General features: G+C 44.9%; 1 protein-coding gene across 1 annotated transcript in view; it reads right to left on the reverse strand.

The window, feature by feature from the left end:
- OXSR1 (oxidative stress responsive kinase 1) overlaps positions 1-14,737 on the reverse strand; it is an 86,572-nt gene extending 71,835 nt beyond the window's left edge. The window contains exon 1 of the mRNA XM_057365421.1: positions 14,552-14,737. Within this exon, the coding sequence (XP_057221404.1) occupies positions 14,552-14,621 (70 nt within the window). The 5' untranslated portion in view covers positions 14,622-14,737. The remainder of the gene's footprint in view (positions 1-14,551) is intronic.
- Between the last annotated feature and the right edge of the window lie 954 nt (positions 14,738-15,691).

Raw genomic sequence — 15,691 nt, forward strand, 5'->3', positions numbered from 1 at the left:
ACCTCTGCAGCCACATAAGGACATTGCAGCTYCCCCAGTAAGACTGCAATGTATTGCACTGATGCCTCTTCCCAGGCAAATGCAACTGAAGCCAGAGATCCTCTTGGCAAGAGAGATMTGCTTAAGCAATGGGAACAGTCATGCCAAACGGTCACAAGACAAGCATCAAATCCGGGCTCTAGGATAGAATCTCCTACCACGTGCAATAGCGATTTGAAGCAGCTACAAGGAAGGAGAACTCAGTGTTGCCCCAGCTTTAAATTTACTTCAGGCACCCTGGGAGATGTGAAAGTTTCTCTTCACTGTAACTCAGTTGCTCACAAAGCTGTTACAATCAACAGTGGACATATTCCATAATAGTCTTGGAGCATCAGTCCTTACCCAGCATCAAATCCCCTCTGCAGAGGAAATATGCTCTGCCAGGTCAAATGAATGTTRCAAACCATTTAGGTTTGAAGGAACCTCTAGTCTACCTCTTTGATCCTGAAAGCAGGATCAAATCCCAACTTAGATCAGGTTCCTCAGCATCAAATTCAGTCTAGTTTGGATTTGCTTCAATAAGATATACTTCTACAACCTTTTTGGCTGTTTCTGTGTTTGACCACCAACATGATACGGCTTTTTTCCCCCCTTGCTAACTAATTACATTTCCATTTCTGCTCACAACCTTGGCATTTCACCATGCCCCTCTGCAGAATCCAGCTTCAGTTCTTCCAGAACTTCCCACTAGATAGCTGAGGACAGCAAAAACTCTTCTAATGCTAGAGAAATCCAGCTCTCCACATCTGCCCCATAAGTCACATTCYCAAGTCCCTTGCAGCACTAGGCCAGGCTCAGCTGAACACCTCCTCACAACCCTGCCCTGTGCTTCCACCCTTCCCCAGMACACACACAACCCCTCTATTTTTAAGCGAGATCTGGAATCCATCCTCCACTATCTGGAGTGCGGTGCCAGAAAGCCGCTCATGACGCAGGCTCTGTTTATAATTGTGCCCCTGGGTTTTCCTCTTATGAACAATGCACACAAAACACTTCCCTGCAAGGCTGCTCTGGACCAAGCAATGACTTTCAGGTTCCAGGTACCCCAAAGCCCAGGAGACCTTTAATGCTTTACAGCCCAGGCTCAGTATTCATGTCTCTGCAGGCTCACTTCATCTCTGGATGCCTCAACTCTTTGATAGCCTCATGCCAAAGAGCTGGGGGAGCCCTGCTCTGATTCCTCATTCCAAGGACAATACAGCAATAAAACAAGAAGCAACAAGACTGGGAATAGAACTTCTTATGCGTTCTTACAGAACACAGGGCAAATACCGATCTAATTAAACCAGAAATTAAATACCAGATTGCAAATTCAGACTGATCTTTGTTTGGTCCACTTATTATGAAGGCAAAGTGATGCCTTTATTTTCTGTACCTCATTTGAGGCTTCTTGTGAGAAGAGTCCCCTTGCAAAGAAGGAGCCTCTTCTAAAAACTAGCTAGCAAAAAAAAGCCTACTCTCAAATTTCCAGCCAACTCAGCATGGGGTGGGAATACTCCTTTCCCCAAACAGGACTTGGTAACAAGAGTCCGCTGGATGTCAAAGTCTTGCTGGCACATCTTGCAAGCCYCACGATTCAGGAAGAGTGAAGTAATGCAATGTTAATGGTCCTTGAATATGTTTTTTAAGACATCTCACTACATGTCACATTCTTACTACAAAATGGAAGATCCAATCTACAATAACACCTACAAATAGTATTAATAAAACCAATTGGAATTCATAATAGGACTCAGAGCACTCCCAGTACTGCCACAGAGGGGGCAAAAAATCTGCACACCTATGGAGAGGAAAAAGCTATCGCAGGAAAGTATCATCTACTCAGCATGAGACATTGCAGGAAGAGTGTTAGCAATTCTAGAAGTGGAGCTACAGCCCCAAATCAGCAGGAAGATCACTTGGGTGCTTCTAGCGCTGCTCAGAGTGAACCCAAACAGCAAGCTGTCTACAGCAGTACAGCAAGYTCTACTGCTGTTAGAGACACTGGGAGAAGCAGCAAAACCAGTAAGGGAAAMTTCAGTTGGGTTTGCTCTGTGCCTGTTCCCAAGCTAAACTTGTGGGAAACTGAAGCAGCAGCAGGGCAATCTATGGCCAAGACACGAAAAAGCTACAAAATCACAGGAGTGGRCAAAGCTCCCTCCCACAGCACCACAGGAGTGCAGACATGCACCTATCCCCAGGAAGYTCCCAGAGCTGTGCCAACATAGCCACGCTCACTCCCATACACCTTTCCACCACTCATGACCAATACAAATTTACTACGAATAGTATTTCTATTGAGAGAAAARCCAGGGCTTTGTGTTTATTTCTTTACAAGCTGAAGAATGGCACATTCACAGTATAAGAACCTTTTTAAAACCCAGGTAGAGGTAGAGGTAAGAGGCCAGGTTTAACTTGGTTGACATTCTCTCAACTCCAGTCATGCAGCATTTGATCTACAGCAGAGATGGAAAGACACTGTGTAGAGAAGAGGGAAAGAAACACTTGCTAATACRGGGCAGGGAAGAAATAAATCACAGAAGCATAAGCAAAGGCAGAAAGCAAAAGCAGATTTAACTGAAAAGTTGTGACGGAGCCAAATTTAAAGCCATTTTGGGGGCAGGGGGGGTGTGTGGAGGAAAACCAGCAATGCTCTGACTACACATCACAGCATAAGTACACTCTGCATATGAAGACACCTGCACTATGTGCATGCAACAGTTTGGCAGGCAGCATAACAGCTGAACTCTCAAACTTACAAAACAATGGCTACCCTCATGTTTCTGAGGAAAAGGCTTTAGGAAGAGCAGCTCAATCCTCATTTAAATAAACGATTTTACAACTTTGCATTTCTGTTTGGTCAATGTCAAAATGTCACCCCGCCCTTCAGTCCAGCCTAACTCCCATCACTGCTTGTAACAGGTTCATCCTTCATTCAGGCTCACCTTTAGCACAGCTCAGTGCTGGGAACATTCAGCTGGGTTCAAGCCAAAGGTGGCTGTAGGTACAGTAAGACACAAGGCATGTGCTGGACAACACCCTGAGAAAGGGCAAGGATGGAAGGTAACAAGTCCAGGCAGAGAATTAATACTTTAATACAAGTGATTTCTGTTTCACACCAGCAGATCTGATAACGACAATCTAGACTTTTTACTGAAGAATTTGAAGGACAGTTTTCACTTGTGAATTCCTGTTTGTTTAATTTAAATTGAAGGTGTATTACTTTGCAATGTTTTCTGATCATTCATTCCAATATAGCCAGAGCTCAAGTAGTTTGAGATTAAGTGCAAGTTGTGAGGCCAAAGATTTTAAATACTACTCACAACACAAGGGATTTCTGTTACATGTGTTCCCCAAAGCCTGAAAGTCTTTGCTCAATTTATGTCAGCRCCTGCAGTGTCCAACAGACAAGTGATATTCCAGCATGCTCAAAGAATTTCAAAAAATAAGGAAAAGCATATTTTTGAAAGTCTGCTGTCCAATTACAAATAGAGCCAAAACATTCAAACAGCACGTAAACTTGCTGACAGTGAGTTATTCACCATCTTGAGGAGAGCTCTCGCAGTTGAAAATACCACTGAAAACCACTCGTCATGTCCAGAGCTCAGAGGTTTCTGCCCATGTAAGACAATGTATTTCTCAGGATTCCCAGTGCTCCATGTACAGTGGAGAAGGATGGCAAGCCAGCAAAGATCACACAGTACTTTCAGCACTTGGCTAACCATGCTTCCCCTCCAGTGGTCCACCAGTACAGAAACACTCGATGCTGCAGACTTATTGCCCAAGTCTTTAATTCACATCTCAGACTCAGAGGAAGGAATATAAACCCAAATCCAATCACTTGTAAGAAGTTCAGTACAATTCTCAGAGCCATCAGCAACTGATGGGCCATACCCATGTGTGGGCTGGGTACATCCTCCCATGGCTCCACTGAACTCAACACTATAAATAAATAAATGACATTTGTTTCTAACTGGAGTGAGGTTAACTACTCGTAATCTAAACTACTCAATGCCAAGGTTTATGCAGAAAGGAAGGGGAGTCTTATGGAAATTTTTACCCCACCCCACACCACATTGTTCTCAAAAATATAATCTCAAAAATATTTTAGTATCTCTTAGGCCATGAACACAGAAAAATGTCATCTGTTTTCCACCTTCAGCAAACATTCMGGATGAAAATCCTCACAGACTACGCAGAGAAGTGACAGGCTTGGAGAGAAAACCGTCAGCCTGTCAATATAAAACAGGCCAGGACTGGAACAGAGGGCGAACAATACGGTTGGCCATGCAAAGCATGTCAGCAAGATATGTCACAAAGTTGTCACTGGGTCATTTTGCTGTTTGATTTCATCTATGGTCACCAGCCCACAGCACAGGCACTCAAGGCAAACTTTCCACTGCCTCCCTATGACACAGCTGCAGCCCCCCAGCATCAGACTCTACACCAGAGCAAGAGATGCAAGAAAAATAAAAAGACCAGGGGAAAAGCCACTGGCCACAGAAGGCATCAGCAGAGACAAGGATTACCAGGAAGGAGTATCAGCCCATCTGATATTCCTCCAACATTTTCACTGCAAACACCAAAGTATGGAAGAGAGGGTGACAGAGGGTACTGCTCTTGGCTATATGCCTAACATCCCACAGCCCTAAACATATCCCAAATCAGTCCAGACAAGCAGATATCCGCATCATGCCATTCAGAAAACATCCTTCAGCTATCCAAAGTATGCAGGTAATTTGGGGAGCACCTCTGAGACCATTTTCCCCATGGCAGTAACTACAGTAAGCTCCAAGGGCCAGTTACACAAGTCCTGCGTGACCTGCCACATTTACTTAAGATGCTATTAGCATGCCTAAATTAGATTTTCAGTTTGAAACCAATTATATTTATTTGATTTCGTGCCAACATCTCTGGCTAATTTAAAGGGCACTGTAGCTATGCAGTGTTAATTCTACACGACGGAAAGCAGGCTCAAACGTCTCATTTCCAAACACAGMAATTTTAGTAGAGAAGGTTCATCCTTCCCTTTTAATCACTGTCAGTTGCCTTTATGGTATATGCAACAATGTAAATATCATGCTGGCTGTCATCAAGTATTACTAGGGCTCAAAACACAGCACTGGTACAATAGCCAAGTCAGTGTTCTCCTTTCTTCCCTACCAATCTTTATCTCTGAACTCTGTCTCAAACGTAATTGTCAACTGTAGAGGATATTTTATTTGGCCAGGGTTCCACTTAACAGAACAATCTGTCTGCTTACACTACAGATGTTTGATAGTACCATGGTTATTTTAGGTAAATAAGCGTTTAAGTATCAGATATATCCTCTCTCAGAGGCTATTATCCTTTCTTTTCAGCAAATATCTTGATCAAGTAAATATTTTCTGCATCTATTAGTCTGTTCAGCACTCAAGATTAGCCACTGATTAAAAATTACATTCTTTAACCAAGAGTAATGAGAACTATCTTGAGCCTTAGGATGTGGACAAATAACTGAGCTGAGGCCTCAGTGCATCAGGCCTCTCAGCTGTTAAAATAAGATTTGCATTGGTGAGTTGTTCAACAGGAAAACTGTTCATGCTCAAGATGCATTTTTCCAGCAAAGCAGTTTGATGGAAGTCAATACCAAGGTATTTATTAAACAGCAACTGGCATCCTCAATGATTATTCTTACYTTAGTGAAAGGATGGAACTTATGGCTTCACCTTCCAACTAGCTTGCTGCTCCTAGGGGGGACCTTACTGCCCTCCCTGGAAGGAGGCTGTTGCAAGGTGGGAGTCAGTCTCTTCTCACAGGTAACAAGTGGCAGGATGACAGGAAATGGCCTCAAGTGGCACCAGAGGAAGTTTATATTGGACATTAGGAAAATCTTCACTGAAAAGGGTGGTCAGGCATTGGAACAGGCTGCCCAGGAAAGTGGAGTAATCACCATACCTAAAGTGTTCAAGAAACACTGGATGTGGCACTTGGGGACAGGGTTTAGTGGCAAAAACAGTGGTGCTGGGTTAATGACTGGACTTGATGATCTTAAAGGTCTTTTTCAATCTTTATGTTCCRATGACTACAATTTTATGATTACTTTGCATGGTGAGAGACAGAGAAGTTCACAAAGAAGTGGCCTAAGAAGTAAAGACATATAACACATCAAGTTTCCAAAGGATTCCATTTCCATTGGCAGATCTTGAGGAATCACAAACTGGAAACATTTGTATCAACACATTTAAAGCTTGGAGATGGCACAAACCCCATGGTTCAGCTTTCCTGTGCCTTCACAGGAAGCGTCCTTGCAGACACAGCCTGAACATAAAGCAAGCAGTATAAGATAGGCACCAAGCCTCAGTCACGTGCTCTGAAAGACAAGGCATTGTTACTTCCCACTGTGGGGGGAATCCATTAAACAGCTGTTTCATCCAGCAATGACAGGGTCACAGGCAGGCTTAAGTGTTTAATAGAACGCGTGTCGGTAATTCCCCCATGTGCCATTTCCAGCACAAGCATTCATTAATTCTGTATAGGGATTATACAATTTGGCATCAGCTAGAATAGGGAACTGAACTCCACAACCCTGGGAGTCCTCACTAACTCTTGTCTCTCAGCAAAATAAGTGACAGAAGCTTTCTGGTTTTGTTCCGAAAACTGACATAATGAAATCCATCTCTGTGGATTTTGAAGTAAAGGTGTTTACTCCATGACAAGAAGCGTTGTCTTTAATTGACAMGTTTTCGAGCCATCAAGATAATGTAATATTGTGCCTGTTGGAGATGGCCTGAAATTCCAAACTGCAGTTTCACCTGCACCACCTACCTCAACAGGTATCAGCTAAGAGCAGAGCCAAGCTGGTAATTTTGTTAAGAAAAATATTCTGTAAGTGCTCTCATCCCAAAGCCATTAATGTGCTCTCTCACTTTTCAAATATCACCATTTTCCACTACCCTGTGCACTGTTTTCAAAGGTTTCTTTTCAGAAGAGCTGGAATGAACCCCAGAGCCTAAGGAAATGGACTTAAAATCCCCTGAAGACTGAGAGTGAGCAAGATCCTTACTTGGACCAAATCAAATCCAAAAATGCACAACCTGTCCAACAGTAACTATGGAGTTTTCATCCAATGTTTAGTAAACCACCAGTTTTACAAAACATGTGTTGAACTTCCCCAAGATGCAATAATCTCACACCCTGACCACAAGTACCTCAACAAAATTCCACATTCAAAAATAGTTTTTTWGACATTTTCCTACCTGACAACAGCCTCCTCTCTAATGAACTGCAAAATTTGTCAATTAATTCTGCTGTAAGACAAAAGCCAACTTCAATTCTTCCACAAAACAAGCCAGCAGAGGATACCATTGGACAAGCCACATGCTCAGTCAGATCTCACCAAAGTGAGGTGGGTACTCAAGGTCAAATTTTCACTCTGCAATTTTAACTTAATTCAACTCTGTGGATGGATGAAATGGGAACAGCATCCACCCACACAGCTTTATTAATAGCAAGGTGCCAGCAMTAAGAGTAAAGTTTGTCCTTAAATTACCATTCATGACTATAAAACAGTAAAACTTCTGCAAAACCCAAGGAGAATTTACTACAGTAGGAGATGATCACTYAAGTATTTCAATTCACACTATTACTTAACAGCTGCTTGTACCTTTTCTTTCCAGAATGAGTTTACATAGGCTCATTTCCTGCCCAAAGGAAATATCCATTGGGAAGAATGCTATAGTCAGTTTAGCATGAAACAGTGAAATGAAAGAAAACAAGAATTTTTTCTCTCCCCCACCCTAAACTCTTAAGATAAAGCAGGTGGAGCAGAAAATTGAAATCCAGCAAAAAATTAAAACCTCATTCAGAAAAGCTTTTCTGCATTCCCTCACAAATGCATTTTAATTTTACTGATTTATCAGACTTCAAAGGTGTCGTTTCACAAGCATGCAGTACAAGCTGTATAAAACTGTAAGGGATGGGAGGTGGAAGGAAGATTTGCCTAATATGGTGATTTGGTGAGAAAATGAATCAGTGCTCTGAATTTACTCTGYACTTCATTCACGGATGTGATCTGTGAAGTCTTTAAGAGTGGAAGAGAGTCATTCCCTGAAGACTTCCTAATGTGTAGAACCAAAGAGGTCTCAGAAATCCTGGCAAGGCACGTTAGACTCTAGTTTGATGAAGGTTGATACATAACTAAACATTTTTTCCAGGATGGAATTTCTCTTAATTACAAGAAAATCTGTGTTAAGCAAAAATTCTGTGTACGGTGACGCACAACGGGAAATAATCTTTAAGAACCTGGAGGAGTGGTGAGAAAAAGGACTTGGAAAAAAAACTTTGCTTGTTGCTGTAGCTGTTGAGTAGTTGTGAGAAGCAGTGGATTTTTTCAGTTTTGCAATTGTATCACCACAAATCCCTACCTGCTTGTACAATGTGACAGGACCACCTAATATGATTAAAACCAAGGAACATGCAGGCTGTGATGATTAACATGAAAACCCCACTCATGAGCAGTGTTTCAAGGCAATGTGCTCAGACAAGTTAATGGCTCAAAYTTAGAATTGACAGGATCCCACACTAAGGTCAGTCTCTTAATTTATGTTCATGCAMACTAGGGACAGGAGAAATTCTGACTCAGTACTATGGATCCAGTCAGGCACCTGTATCCCTGCTGTTATTCAGCTGTAGTTACACCTCTTGCTAAAGTGATCTTGTCTCACTCAAGCCAGACAAGTTGGATTTGGTTCTTAGTCTGGCTCTCTTCATTAGTATATCCATTATTTTGCCTACTAGAGGTACCCCATCTTTTCTCACACACCAAGAACAATGACCTTCTGATTAAGATCCTGGACTGTCTGTCAGCCAGCGACCTATCCCTATCTCCAAGACTTTCCCGTGTTGCTGCCAGGGARACAAGAGTTTCACGTGGTTTTTAGAAATGTCAAGGCTGAACTCCCTTAGGTGTAATCACAGGAAACTGCAGCAACTCTGAGAGCCAAGTCCTTCATATCTGCATCTCAGTTATTTGATTCCAAAGGGAGCACAGGATAATAGGCTCAACTCGTCTGGAAAGCCCCAGCATCCTGATATTTCAAAGATTTTGCAACGCCAAATTCCACTGCTCCAACAGCTATTCTTCTACACCCACAAAGCCCTCAAGTCTGTCTCTCCCTATTAAGAAAGTTTAATAWCACCAAGTTTACAAGGACTCCATTAGCATGTCCACAGCTAAATTTACTGCTGCCGAGATTTACGATGGATATTGTCCATTTTTGGGGAAATCTTCCAAGAAAATTTGACCAAGAAGTAGTTTGTCACAACATACTAATACAATTAGCAATAAGTATTATTGCCATCATTTTAAGGAGCTCCAACTTTTAATAAAAGATTACATCTCTAGACACTGGCTTAGTGGGCAAGTTGCTAACACTCAGAAAGAAAAGAGGTGCTGCCAAGTTTAAATAGACAAACTTCTGGGGAAGAGTTGATTCTCTTCAAGATTTCATCCGTTGCAGAAGGAAGAAGCCTCCCAGGCATGTATTTCTCAGGAAGCATGTGCACCCCTCAGGTGTGCTCAGAAGCAAAGAACAGCCACACTTCCCAGCACCAGCCAACACATTTCCATTAAACTGAAACTATTTAAATGGATTCTTGAGAAATGGAAGTGTTAAACATTTATCAGTCCAGGTACCTAACAATACTGGAAGCAACTCCTACATAGAAACCAACCCTAGSAAAGTGCAAACTACTTCCACATGCAACACCCTGCATTTTGTTTTTTTCCCTTAATACCCCAGAAGAGCTGAAAGCAGTGGGATCGGTCTCTGCTCTCCCCTCAAACCAGCAGGCAAGGCTAACAATTGTGTATACTTTCCAGCCAGCCTCTTTCTTCAGTGTTTGGCTTTTTAAGTCCTCACTCTGATGTCTTGTGCATTTTATCCTCCTTCCTATCAGGGCACAGACAACAGAAGAACTAAACAAAGGCACACGCACAACCAAACACCTTTTGGTTTCACCTCCCCTGAGGTGAAAAGCAACTCAGTTCAATTCTAATTCTAGCAGGGCAATGCTAGAATTCAATTCTAATTCTAGCAGGTCTTAAAGAAATGAGATGCATCAAGTATCCAAAGGAAAAGTAGTCTGGATGCTGGAGTAGCCTGGCTATTTTGTTGCACTCAGGTTCACACAAGATATACTTGTCTACATCCAAGCAGCTGAGAAACTGGTACTGAGCATCTCCCGCTTCAATGCCCCAAGCAGACYAAGTACTATGAACAGCCACTCACATTTTTAACTTATCTACATTTGCCCACAGTTAATTTTATGCAACAATTAAAATAATGTAAAACAATTAAGCCTTTTCTACCAACTTTAATGAAAAAAATGAGTACACAAARCAAGTCTTCAAATGAATTAACCGGCCTGAATCCTGGGAATACAGTGTAGGAATCAATTTTGCTCAGCTAAACTGGGGGGGAGGAGTGGGAATCCATGAGGAAATGCTAAAACAAAACATATGGCACCAAGACTGAATCCTAAACACTCCATTTGGAGCTCTGGCAGTTATATTTTGTACAGTGTAACATTTTTCTTGAATGGGTTTTAAATAATCAGGCATGTGAAACTGGCTGTAGCCAGCACACAGGCACCACAGCCAGCAATGAACACCACGCTCCAAAAAAAAACCCCAACCCCTAAAGTTATCATTGGACAAGAGCCTCCCATTTCAGCCTGGTTTTAAGATCCAAAGACTCTGATTGCTCATGGTAAGCACCTCGAGGCTGATCTTTTTCAATGGCAGTGCTTTCTCAGCACGAGAAAACTACACAAGCACCAGGTGGATGACCACAGACATTTTGACAAATTTGGCAAAGCAGAAATCTTAATTCTAAGAAGTTACTCTGTACCCACAAAAGAAAACTGCTCCCACATGGGGTTGGGATGAACACTGACAGGAATCAAAATATTCAGCCCCAACAGATCAGCATGTTCACAGGCAAGACCCAACTCTAAAGCTACTCAAACCGCAGTCATTAAAAAAACTAATCATTCCTTAAATGGTGACTTGAATTTCCAATTTAGGCTTGATTTCTGATGGGATAAGAAACTCCCACCACATCTGTTCATGCAGCCTGCGCTGTCCTCATCGTTGTGAAGGAATCTGTCACGGGAGAGAGGGCACAGGAACAGAGCATGGGAGCACTCCCACCACTAATTTATCTCCTGTTTCTGGCACAGGCTGTTTGCAGCAAAGGGGATGCTCCTAAATCAAACAGCCACAGTCAGCACAGCTCTYGTCTTTCCAAAGAAGTAGCAAAATGAGAATGACCCAGTTCCAACTAACTTCACTCCCGTTACCAGCATTTCCAAGAGGAATTGTAAGATCCAGGGGAACCAGCATGTGTGAGTATCTGATCAGCACAAGCAGCATGAGGTCGAATTTTTTTCAGGCTTCAAAAAGAAGACTGCAGTAATTTATATGCAATCCACACTCAAAAGACCAACCACCTTCASAACCGCCACCACAGCACATACTATATTCTGCTTTTTAGATAAAAATTGCAGTGTCTCCAAAGGCCCTATTCACCTGCAGAACTCTCTCTACTCTAGGGGTGCATTTCAATGAAAYGCTTTATAAATTGCTTCCTCTACCCCACCTCCATTTTACCCCTTTTTAAAATGAAATCAGGTTCCCATCTGATCCAAGTTCCTTGATTCAGTGTACTAGAAGATACTTAAGCCTAAGGAGGCTACTCAGCAGTTATTAACACTAACCAAGCATAATCAAAGATATTAATCCACACCTTCATATTGGCATGAGTCATCACCAGTGCTGAGTAATCCCTTTTTATTTATATATAGTATTAGCCAGAATCAGGGGGGCAGTTTTACAGCAGAGGTTCTCTTTGCAGGTAGGAAACTTTCTCCTTCTATTCCTGCACTGAAGTGGTACGGAACCATCCACATCCCAATAAAAGCCACATATGGCTATTTTCAGGCAAAAACAGTACAAATTAAGGAATTAGACTACACATGAATTTCCTTTATTCCATGTGAAAAAACAGGTGAGCTGGTAATCTCAAAATTTACTCTGAATTTTAAGAGTAATTTTTTTTTTCATCAGGAAACAAGTTAAATYCCTTAAAAGCAACGGTGCAAGGTTCATCTCTTTCCACACCAGAACGTCTCTTTATTCCATGCTGAAGGACCTTTACAGCTCTATAGTTATAAAGAGAGCTAAAAAAAAAAAGGAAAAAAAAAACCAAACCAAAAAACCCTTGAGGTTTATAGGAGACATGAAGCAGGAGGCAAGGCAGTCCAGCTCAGTTAACACAGTGACATTTTGTCCCACAAATCATATACGTGCTAGGAAACTTGCGTCACATCTCCATCCAGGCCGCTGGCAGACACACCAGTGTTTGAAACGAGTAAAGGGGGGGCRGGGGACGGAAAAGTTAAAAAGAGAAACCATATGTTTGCAATATACACATCTCAGTGTACACTCCATCACATGCCAAAATGCCAACACAACCTTTCAGTGAGCAGGCGACATCCAAAAACTCAGTCTGCAGAGGGACARGGAAAAGATACAGAAGAAATTTAAACACTTTTTTTTCGGATTTATCCCTAGGTTCTGTCAGTTAACAATGAGACAACACATCTCTGTGCTCCTCCTAACACTCTGAGGCTGTGGGATGTGTGTCTCCAGCAGTAAGTTCTCCCAAGAGCAGAAGTGTATTTACATTCCCTTTTGTTCCCATCCCACCCTGCTCCCCAGATACAAAGAGGCATTTGCTCCTATCCTTGATTACTCAGGTCCAAATCCTTGCTTTGTGCCATCACAAAGCACTCCTTTGCAGGGTCTCAAAAGAAAAGGAAGTATTTCCTACACAGACAAATCCAGTTCTCTTTCCCCAGGAAATGGGTGGCATGCTTTCACCTTTCCTCCCCACACCTGTATCCCCTGCTCCTCCAAGAGGCTCAACATCCTCCTCCCCAGGGCACGTTTTCCAAAAGAGATTTAAAGGGTTGGTCTGTAAGATTACATCTTCCCTGTCTTTACAGGGAGTTGGTCTCCTTCCTAAAGCACTGCTGCTCCCTCTGAGCAAAGGGAGAGGACAAAGCCTGATCCCAGACTGACAGGGATTTCCAGAAGGATTTCCCCCACTCCACAGTTTTAGTTCCTTCCTACTCTTAAACAATGCTAAGAATTTAATCTCTTAAAACAGCATTTTCACAAACTCTCCCACCCTTAACAGAAAACAAGCTTCCCCGCAAGGCAGAGATGGAAAGCCTGGGCATGACAGTGCTACTTCACTTAGAAACTTCAAATAAAAGCACTCCACAAAGATTACTCTAAGAATTAACCCTCTTCCTAAAACCCTTTGGCCAGGAGCCTGCCCTGCCACCTCCTGCTTCATTCTGTGCCTCCGGAGGGTGAGACAGCAGGCACTGACCTTAGAGTCACCTGTGGCACCACCTCTGATGTGTCACACACTCGCCCTAGAGCAATATATCCCTCAAACACACCCCAACAAAATGGTCGAGACAGCCAATAAATCAGTACAGTGGGAGGCCTTCAGTAACTGGGCAGCTTAAAACCAATAGAGAGTGAAGAAAGTAAAAAAATCATTTAGTGGGGAGAGCAAGGGCTGGGGCCTCGAGCTGAGGACAATGAATGAAAATGAACGGCAGCAGCAAAATCTCAGGATAAAAGGCTCTTTCATCGGCTCTATCAAACCCTCTGCGAAGGGACCAAAGCTATGCGGGGCTCCGAAACCGCTGAGAGATGTGATCGCCCCAAACGAACGAGGGTGCCCTAGAAGGAAAAAGCCCACGCAAGCTCTGGAGTTCATTCTCGCTAACCAACTCATGCCCAGCACATCCCAGACCACACCGCGGTGGGAAGAAAAGTGCACTCAGAGCAGACCCCGTCCCACCCATCCCGACACGAAGAGACACAAGATTCTGCCCAAAAGATCGGGCAGAGAGGCCAGGGACGAGCCCCCCACCAGGGGGGTGTCCCCGCGACCACCGCAATCCTCTCCCGGGATGAGGCACACCCACATCCCTTTTCGTGGGTCCCACACACAGATAAAGAGGAGCAGCAGCCTCAGCAGAGGGGTCCCGAAGACCCTCACGCCCCCCAGATTCCCCTGCAAGGCGGGGAGACAGATCSTCTCACATCCTTCCCACATACGTGGCTGTGGGGAAGGTCACACAGTCCCAGTCCGTGACGGGGTGTGTACGACGGGACCCCTCCAGATCAGGGGTACCCCAGAGCCACACATCCCTCAGAGTGGGGAGACAGACCCAACTCAGCTGAGGGGTCCCCCAGACACTCACACAGCGCAGTGTGCGGGAACAGACCCTCTCACACTCTCACATGGCTGAGGGAGGGGCCAGTCACACAGTCCCCACTGCTTTGCGGAGTGTGTGACAGGAACCCCCTCAACTGAGGGCGACAGAACCTCCCCTTCCCTCAGCGGACTCACATCCCCACAACCGAGGGGCACCCTGCACCCCCCAAACCCCGATGACTGCTCACCGATGACCTCTTGCAGCTCGTAATCATCCTTGTTAATGGACCAGGGCAGCGCGCTGGGCTCCTCGGCCATGGCCGCGCCGCGCCCGCCGCCCTCCGCGCCGCGAGGGGGAGCGTCCCCGAGGGGCGAGGGAGCGGAGAGGAGGCGCTGCGGTGTCCCGGCTGCCYCCGAACCCCGGTCGAGCCCGAGCCCCCTCCTCCTCCGCCTCCTCCTCTCCCGCCGCTACCGCCGGCCCAACTCCGGCCGCCGCCACCTCCTGCACCTGCCCATGCCCGGAGCGCCTCACGTCACCCGCGCGCGCCCCGCCCGCCCGCCACGGCGGGGCGCCGCCCGCCGCCATCTTGAGCGTGGCGTAGCCACTCCCCGCCCGCCGCCACACGGTGACTACTCCACGGTTTGCTCGGTTATCACCACCGGCCTCGGGGGACGGGCCGGTAAGGAGGGTTTCAAAGGGAAAGGAGAAGGAGGAGTGTTTAAGGAAAGGGCGGGGATGCCACACACAAGATGGCGGCTGCGAACATCGTCCCCGCCCTCAGGCATAGGGTGGGAGCGGCTGCCGGTTTAAGATGCAGTGAGGGCGTCGATTGGCTGTCGGCTGCCGGATCCTCTGCTCCTATTGGTCGAGCGGCTGTCAATCATGCGCTGGCTTTTCCCGGGTCCCTGCGCCCGCGCGGCCGGGCCTGATCCTGCCGTTAGGGGATCCAGAGGCTGCGGCGGGAGCGGCCGGGGAAATGTGCTCCAGGGATGCACATTCCGTGTTTTAAAATAGCGTCTGGGTGTGGGGGATCAAGACGTCAGGTATTCTCGCAGCCCCCGAGAACGGGCAATTCTCTGCTCCACGCTGCAGTTCGAGCGTTCGTGGATATGTCCAACACTCTCACGTTGGTGTCCTGCACGCTCATCGTATGGTTTATGGCTCCGCAGCCGGAGCTTTTTTATCTGGATGCATGCAGAAATACATCTGGGGGTCTTTGGGGAAAACAAATTGGCATTAAAAAGTGGGAATACAAGTGAGTTGCACCACGGACCCGCGAAGGCTGATTTCTCTCTCTAATATATATACATTTAAATTGTTTGTAGTTTGAGGATTTTTTTTTCTACAACATGGAACGAGATAAAAGAGCATCTCACTATTACAARGC

The sequence above is a fragment of the Malurus melanocephalus genome, unplaced genomic scaffold, assembly GCF_030028575.1.
Source record: "Malurus melanocephalus ecotype Western Australia unplaced genomic scaffold, MMel_1.1 scaffold_52, whole genome shotgun sequence".
Taxonomy (NCBI): Eukaryota; Metazoa; Chordata; class Aves; order Passeriformes; family Maluridae; genus Malurus; species Malurus melanocephalus.